This window comes from Limulus polyphemus, unplaced genomic scaffold (genome assembly GCF_000517525.1).
Source record: "Limulus polyphemus unplaced genomic scaffold, Limulus_polyphemus-2.1.2 Scaffold1855, whole genome shotgun sequence".
NCBI classification, from domain to species: domain Eukaryota; kingdom Metazoa; phylum Arthropoda; class Merostomata; order Xiphosura; family Limulidae; genus Limulus; species Limulus polyphemus.
This window is the reverse complement of record NW_013667465.1, coordinates 6,309-15,102: the sequence shown is the minus strand read 5'-3', so window position 1 is coordinate 15,102 and position 8,794 is coordinate 6,309. Positions and strand designations below refer to the sequence as shown.

At 31.6% G+C, this 8,794-nt stretch overlaps 1 protein-coding gene across 1 annotated transcript; it reads right to left on the bottom strand.

Moving 5' to 3' along the window:
* Nucleotides 1-6: 6 nt before the first annotated feature.
* Nucleotides 7-6,122, bottom strand: LOC106465166 (mitochondrial basic amino acids transporter-like). The gene is made up of 4 exons (XM_013925368.2): nucleotides 5,845-6,122; nucleotides 4,120-4,163; nucleotides 2,009-2,092; nucleotides 7-1,566 (listed from the first exon to the last, which is right to left on the bottom strand). The coding sequence occupies exons 1-4, from the start codon at nucleotides 5,876-5,878 to the stop codon at nucleotides 769-771; spliced, it is 960 nt and encodes a 319-aa protein (XP_013780822.1). The 5' UTR covers nucleotides 5,879-6,122; the 3' UTR covers nucleotides 7-768.
* Between the last annotated feature and the right edge of the window lie 2,672 nt (nucleotides 6,123-8,794).

Here is an 8,794-nt window from a genome sequence, read left to right as displayed (position 1 = left end):
ATTAAAAAACTTACTTGTTTAATGAGATGGTATTACCTACGCGGACCCCTGGTTGGGAACCACTGTATTATACTATCGAAAACAAAACAAAACAAGATGCTAAGTTAAAGCTTTGCTTTTTTTCCATAGTAAGAATTGTCGAAATATAGTCACGCAAATAGGATTAACGTTGTTTTTTCTTATCTTCTCTATATAAATTTTTTATGCCTAAGGTTATTTAAAGGCATATCTTAATTATTTATTGAAAACTGTAAATGGATATTCAAGGGATAAACGAAGTTATTCAGAAAGAAACAATTGAGAATGGTGAAAATGATCCATATTATTAGTGCTTCAATTATTCTGATTATAGAAAAAACGTACTTATATAGCTCATTATTTATCTAGTCACACAACAGAAAAAAAATATACTAATATTTGTGTTTATAATTTTCTTTAACAAAAGCTTTTATACTTTCAGTAAATGGTTGAGTGTTACTGGCCAGCCACCCGGGCGTAAAAGTTCTTGGCTTATAAAAATTACTGGCCGACCACAAACTATTGGGATCACGATCGTAAAAGAAAAAGTAAATGCTTGATTGTTATATTTATGTAGGATAGTTATGGCGACTGATTGTAGAAGCAAAGATTACTTAACTTACAATGAAAGCTTATCAGATCAAAGGGATAAAAAATCGAAAACTTCGACGTCCTGGGAAGTTTATGTAACTGTGATTAGAAAAAGAGATAGTTTCACAAAATGTTTATATACACACAGAAAGGGATCTATTACAGGTAGTTGTCGACACAGGCGATACGGTTTATTTTCTTTTCCCACAGCAAAGCGTGAGCATGTTTGTCCACTGAGAAGTCGAAATTGGTATTTTCATAAAACTTAATAACCCAGGAAACTACGAGAAACGTGGCAGCATTGGTAGGAAACGCTCTAAGAAGAGTAGAATTTAGACCACGTGTGAAGACTCTCCAGCCCTCTTGTTGGTAGCCTTTCACCGCACAATCTAAAATGCCTTTATACTGGCGTGGACCGAAGATTCCGTCGGCTTGTAGTCTTGATTTCACCAAGTCCATCGGGTAAGTGACCACCCAGGAAAAGGTGCCTGCCAAGCCTCCAGCCATCAGCAAACCACAAGTATTAATATTATTTCCAGCGTCCGAAAAGAAACGGACAAGAACTTCATATGCTCCAAAGCAAGCTGCAAATCCTGGTGCATCCCTGAGAACTGTACATCCAAGGCCTCTAAAAATGCCACGTGCGCCTTCCATACGGAATGATTTTACCAGGCAGTCCAAAGGACTGCTGTACGAGTACAACAGTTTAGTGGAATGAAGAAATCGCGTTTTGACTGCGCGTTGCCCTTGTAGCTGCATTCTAGTCTTAGCCAACTCCATTGGGCTACAGATAATACTTTGAATGGTTCCTGCCGCCGCTCCGGCAATCATATGGCTCGTGATGGAATCAGGATCGGAAAGAGACCGTTGTACATTGCCTTGTACACCAAAAACGATAGCATTGATGAAGGCAAGGCTACACATTGGAGAAGACATTCCCTTGTAGAGGCCACCGATCTAAATAAAAAAACAAAAAAAACAACAGATAAATGAGTGGATCATAAAAACAAAAATATATTCAATCTACATTGTTAATAAAAATTACAAAAAATAAAAGCATTAAGAATTCTATCAAAATGTTGGTTTCAAAAACATTTGTTTTCACGTACTAATGACTAAATAATATTTTGCACATAATTAATATTCTTTGCTATTAGTGACTGTAATTTAATGTATGAAAATGTATAATTATTTAGCGTAGTTAACAGTTTTGTTTTTGGAAATGGAAGTTCAAAACGTGGGATACATAAGAATATTAGTACTGTCCTTCAGAGAAAAAACAAGTATTACATTAGCCAGTCTGAAGTATTGCAAAAACCATACAAAATAAGTTACTTTCCAATAACTTGATTTTTAACAGTATGTTAATAAAATACTAACAATACGGCGTTTAACCTACCGATTCTTTTTTAACTATGGAAGAAAAACAATGGAAGGTTCCTCTATAGAGAGGTTTGCTGGCATCTTGTGTTTGAAGACGAACCTAGAAAAAAAAAGAAGGTTAATCTAAATGTTTGTAATGAAAACAACATAAACACAAACACCAGTGCTAATGACAATTGGCAAATATCATGATCTATAATATTTAATCATTAGATCATCCGTGATACGTTAAATACAAATATTTATTATTTATTAAAAACATTTATTTTCTGTTGTGTTCTTTTCATTTCCAATTTTAACTAAATAGTCTTGACCATTACCAAAAAAAATTAAACCGGCAAAAAAAAAACAAAAAAAAACGCAATCATCATATTAAAACTGAATTTATTGCACATGAAACAGTTTTTGAATATCCATAAAATGTGTTTTTGATCAAATTACTTAAGTTTATAGAAACACACAAACACTCATATATATATATATATATATATATATATATATATACTCCCCCCCAAAAAGAAAAAAAGAGAGGTTAATCTTGGTAAATATTTGTATCATTTTCTCGTACGCACAGTCCTACGTCATAATGCAGTTTTAAATATACTTTCCTTGCTTAATTTAATAAAGCTCGATTACAAAATGTTTTTCGCTCGTTAGTATTATTTATACAACTATTTACAATCACTAAAAGATCTTAAAAAATTAATCAGTATAATTATATACAGAGTGATATAATGAGGTGACGAAAACATACACAAATATCGTAATTCAAAGATTCTAAAATATACACGTCCTTGATTCAAGAAATATGAAGGGGGATAGTTTACCCTTAGGATTTATAAGGAGGGGAAAAAGGTGCGTATTACGTAAGCTGTCACGCACCAAAATATCAGCATATTTATCAACGATCTTGCTTATTTAAATGTAAACTCTTACTATTTTGATGTCTCAAATGAAAATTGAGAAGCTAAACTCAGCAAAAGACCATGAACTTTATCCTCATTTTAAACAAACTGTGAGAGCCGCTTAAGGATCAGGAAGAGCATGTGATATGTCAATCATGAATTCTAAATAAAGAAATTTTTCCTGAAGTTTTGATAAACACTGATATCTGAGAAGAGCGTTAGTAGGGATGTCATGACCCCGCAGTTCATTTTAGAAAAGTAACATGATATCATGCTAATAAATTTTGTTTTTTGTTTTTTTTTCCAGGATATTGATTTGCTGGAGTTATATTTTTATTTTACTCACTCTTTAACTTTATTGGACAGAATTAATTTGTATGTAAATATTTTACACTATAGTATAATATGTACCATACATAGTTTCATTGTTTTAAATCCATCGCAGCAATGATGTATTTAAATAATTAAAACATATGGTGAATGTGTTCATATTTTGATTTAAAACAAACGAGAAATCTGGCATTCAAACTTCACCTAATAAAATCTATTTTATCAAACGAGATAAATCAATTCATGCTATCCTCCGGTGGGTCCGCGGTATTTTACGCATTTACAACGCTAAAATCAGGTGTTCTATTTCCCGCGGCGGACGGAGTGCAGATAGCCCATTGTGTTGCTTTGCAATTTCACACGATATTAATTTATCTTTGATATATATTTAAGGCCTCATAAAACATCCAATGACCACCGACTTACAAGTAAACTCACTAACATATATTTATCAGAAAACTAACTTCAAACAGTTTTTTTTTGCGGTAACGACGTTCAGGCTTAAGTTCGTGCCACAGTCTGCAATATCCGCAAAACACCCTCTTAGTATTAAACATTATATCACCTGTTAGTTCAAATAATTGTAAAATATTTTTAGTTCTTCCTAAAGTTATTGGAGAAAAATCACTAATAACAGAAGTTCGCCAAAACCGTTGTGGTTAGATAGTTTAAAGGTAACAAAAAATTAGAGAATAAAACTTATCTTAAAAATAAATGGTAACTAAAAAACAAAAAAATCTTAATTCTAAAATACGCCTTTTTTCATGTAGGGGCAAATCAAAATTAACATGTAACATAGACCTACGTACGTACTTACAGTTACACATATTATTTGTGCTTATAAAAGTTTTCTTTTTTAAAATATATTATAAATTACGACTGTCTTAATTACCTTGACAGTGTCAAATGGATGGCCTACTAGAACTCCAGCACAACCTAGAATAGCAAAACACATATTCCCAATAAATTTTTGAAAAGAGTTATTCACCAGTATATCACATAAAACAATGTATTTATTCTGTTGTAAAGTTCCAGAAGCCGAAAAAAAGTCATTTATAGGTTCCTGCCCTAAGCAAGAACTTAAAACATGCACAGTGATAACATCAACACATTATAGAACCAAAATAACAATAAATAATTCAAATAGCTTTAAAGAAAGTTGCTTATATACAACTGGAAGCCAAAAACAAAATATAAATCATGATAACAAATGTGCATAGTAGCCTCAAGTTTATTTTCTGCTTTATGCAACGTAAAAAAAAAAGAATATATATATACTATATGGAGAGAGTTCCTAATAATACTTTTAACGTTGTATGTAGCAATATACAAATAAGGCTTCCGTATAGTTATTCTTTGTTCCGACTAGAAAAAGCTAGTGTGAAGAGATTTGTAACTGGATAATCCGGTTGGATGATATCCTTTCCGCTAGGTTAACTGGCGAACTTCCAGATTTGATGCAATAAAAAATATGCTGCTCTCAAGTTGTTTTCAACAATGTGGTGCTGTTAAGTAATCATGCAAATGCTAGCAAACTCTGGTGATTCAAAAATAGTGCACAAGCCTGGAAACACTAATCTCTATTAATCACTATTGCTTGAGACAGTATTCAATGAAAGAATGGCTGATCTGAAACATATCGGGTAAAATGTCCTTGACCAATAGTTTAAAGGAAAATATTCCTTAAATAGCTGGTAACTATCGGCAACAAGAAAACATTATCTCGTACTTAGCTATATTTTGCTTATTTCAATAAATGTATAAAAATCTGGAATTGTCAATAACTTTTTCTAGTTTGGCGTTCTCAAAATATGGAGTCATGTGACTATGAACTGTAAAATACGAGAGCTAGACAATTGTACATCTGGAAGTTTCCACTTAAAACGTATCACGTGCTCACTGTGTGCGACTTTCTAGCTGCTAATAGAATCCTTATCAGAAAAAAATAATGTTTTGAAGATTTATCCTAATTATTTTCTATGGCATATTACATTATTGAAACTTATTTCAATAAATATTATCGTTTTCAAATCAAGTTTTATGTAAGTTTTCATTTAATAGTAAATCATGATAGCATAAATAAATAAAGTTATTTAATGGAAAATAATGTTCGTGAAAAACACACAACAAAGTTGTACTTTGCAACAGTGTTTTAGAACAGCCTTTGCATCCTAACCTAGCATCTGTCACACGGTGACAATTAACAATAAGCTGATGGCATTGTTGTTGTTAAACTTAAACTTTTAAGGGGACATTTCTAACTTTACGAATAGGCTCACTGGATTTTTATATATCAAATGTAAACAACTAATAGAAAACCAAAGTCATTTCAGTAGAACTGTAGATAGAGTAGAATAAAACGTTTCAAAATTCTAATGGACAGCAACTGCCTGTTGAAAGAAAAAGGAGAGATCGAAGCGGAGACATTGTCTCCCTTTCTTTCAACAGGCAGTTGAGTCCATTAGTTTTCAAAACTAGTTATCAGACTCTAATGTTGAGACTGATTTATTCAAGATGAATAATAAGTATTTATACAATAAAAAACACTATCACTTGTTCAAACTGCAGAAAATTAAATGCCTAAAATCATAAAACATCATTGAAACTAATAACTTACCTCCTAAACAACCTGCTACAAAATCCAAAGCCATCGAAGACGTTAGTTGTGGATTTCAAACTTTAAATAATTATAATTTAAGGAGAAAAATGGAATGTATGCTTGGTTTTCTCTAGATTTATAAATATATATTAAAATTGAAAATCTTGACTAAAATAATTACGTTGAAGATCTGATCACGATACGAATATATTCTTATAGCTTGTACCATTTGAACATATTTCGAGCAATCTCAATGACTAAACTGCTCCCGCTATGTCGTGTCAATTACCTAAATATGAATCCAGAAGCAGCAGTGATGTGAGTATATGTTCCGTTTGTATACATTTTTATTGGTTGAGCAAGGAGGATCGTCAGACAGCGAAAAAGAGCCGTGTGCAAAATAAATTCTGCCATACAAGTTTATTTTTAGATAGAACTTTTTTTTTTATCAGTTATAAGTGAAATCTTGATTCTTTACGATAACGAATAAATAATTAATGAAATAGTTGGTATTTTCGTGTGAAACATGTCATACTTTAAAAAAATGGGGGATTTTAATGGTTTAAGTTGTGTACATTCTTAAATGTAAAAGTTATAGAAGTTATTTCGCAATCCACATTTGAGAACGAAAAGATACGTTGGCGTCGAGAACATTCACTACATATTTTTTTGAAATACTGATCACAAATATAAAAAAAAAGAAACTCATGAAAAGTTATGACACAATTTTATGGTTCAAAAGATGTTTTTTCTCTAAATATCCGAAAAGCGAAACGATTTGTCTGAAAAAACAAGTATTTACATTCAATTGGTGGATGATGCATGTGATACCTTAGTGTGCACGTGGAAGCATGCCCGTAAAGCTAAAAATAGATTTGAAAACAGAGCGTGATATAAAGGCAAATAAAAAGGAATCTGTTGTTGACGGTGAAAGTAATCTATCTGTCTGTATACAGTCGTAAGAGAACGTTTTATCTCTAGAATTTCTATAATGATTCATAATGTATATCTATAAGCCCATAAGTGAAAATAATGTTATAATATATTATCCACACTACATATGCTGTATTTACTGTCGACGAGGACTTCGTCTAATACCGGGGCTCATAAGGCCAGCTGGGATACAACAGACACAGCAGTATATATATATACATATATCATTACTTTACATGAACAATAACAATTATGGTGTGAACTAGATTACTTAAGTGAACTACAATTATAATAAATATTATTTCCTCGAAATAGGACCGAAAGCCACCTGTTTTAACCACTGGCACCAGGGTGGTATGTTGTCAGTCAGTCAGTTGACACTAAAATCATGTTACAATTTGTACTGTCGTGACGTCAGTAAAGCGTGCGCATGCCATATGTCACAAGAAGAATTATGTACTTTGTAAGCTACATTAAAGCATGACATACGAACTTAAAAATCAAGAAATAAAAGTATATGTTACTTTTAATTTTGGTTTTATTCACCCGTGAAACAGAACACTTTTAGGGGCCCTGCGGAAGTACACCTGGTTTTATATTACGATTGATCCCAAATAAAGATTGAATAACAACACTTTCGAACACTTAAGCACTACCACACTATTTGAGTTATATACCATCTGCTAATCTTATTATTACTCTGTTAATTTTGATTTTAAGTATGACTTTAAATACATAAAATACTAGGTTTCTTAGATAAAAATTAAAAAGATTTTGTTGTTTATAGTTAGCTTTACTTTTATAACTCTTGAGTCTGATTAGTAACTTTTGTCTCTTGAATCTGATTCAATTTCCATAACTGTGATAGCTCTTATAATGGAATTGAATCATATTTGATAGCCATAACAAATAAAGAAATTAAATTGATTTGAAGAGTTGTAAGAAGAGAATAAATTTTACTTACTATGATTCAGCTTCCTTACATCTCATACCTTTCGATCATTATTCAGTTTGTTTTTTTATAAAACTTAAAAAACCTGATTCAGCATCATAAATTTCACTAGCTCTTGAATTTCAGTTTTTTCATTTCTCTTGTGCCTTTTTTTTTACTTCTTATAGCACTTGAGCCTGTCAGACTTAGCTTTTCTATACTTCTTATACAGGTAGTTCTTGAAAGTGGTTTATTTTCTATTACAACCCTTGAACCTGTACTCCTATAGCTTAAAATGTAATTCAGATTTTAACTTTTTATAGCTGCTGAACATCATTCAAGTTTTTGTTTTACAACTGTTTCAGCTGATTCAGTTCTTTACTTATTATAGTATTCAAATCTGATTCAGTTTTGTTATTTCTTATGAATCACAATTTTTTTTTAGTTTCTCTATTTTTTTAATTATTTGCAAAATCTTATTTTTTTTTACTTTTCATATTTCTTCATGTCTAGTAGTGGGCAGGTATGGTACAGTAGTTAGCTTGCTTGGACTGTAAATCTGATGGTTCATGGCCCATTACCTCAAAAATGCACTCTTTGTAGCCAGAGATGTGCTGTAAGAATGACAGTCAAATCCTATTAGGTGGTCAGACACAAGAATAGCCTAAAAGTTGGTGGTAGATGTAGTTGACTAGATGCTTTCCCTCTTTTCTATCACCTAAAAATTAGGAATGCTATATGCAGATAGTCTCTGTGTAGCTTTCAGCAAAAACCAAAAAAAAAAACTTCTGCTATTTCTTGTCACATTTGTACATAATTCAGTTACTGAACTTCTAATAACTTGCAAACCTATTACAGTTTTTGTTCTTCTTATATCACTTGAACCTGATTGTTTCATTAGTTCTTATAGAACTTGAGAGTGGTTGCATTTCTTTATTCTTTATATTTTCACTTTTTACTTGTGATACATCTTGTACCTTATCCTGTATCAATGCTTTTTACAGCTCTTGAAAATGATTCAGCTTCTTTACATCTTATCTCTTGAACATAATTTGGATATTATTTATACTTCTTGAACCTGATATAGCTTATTTACTTCTTTAA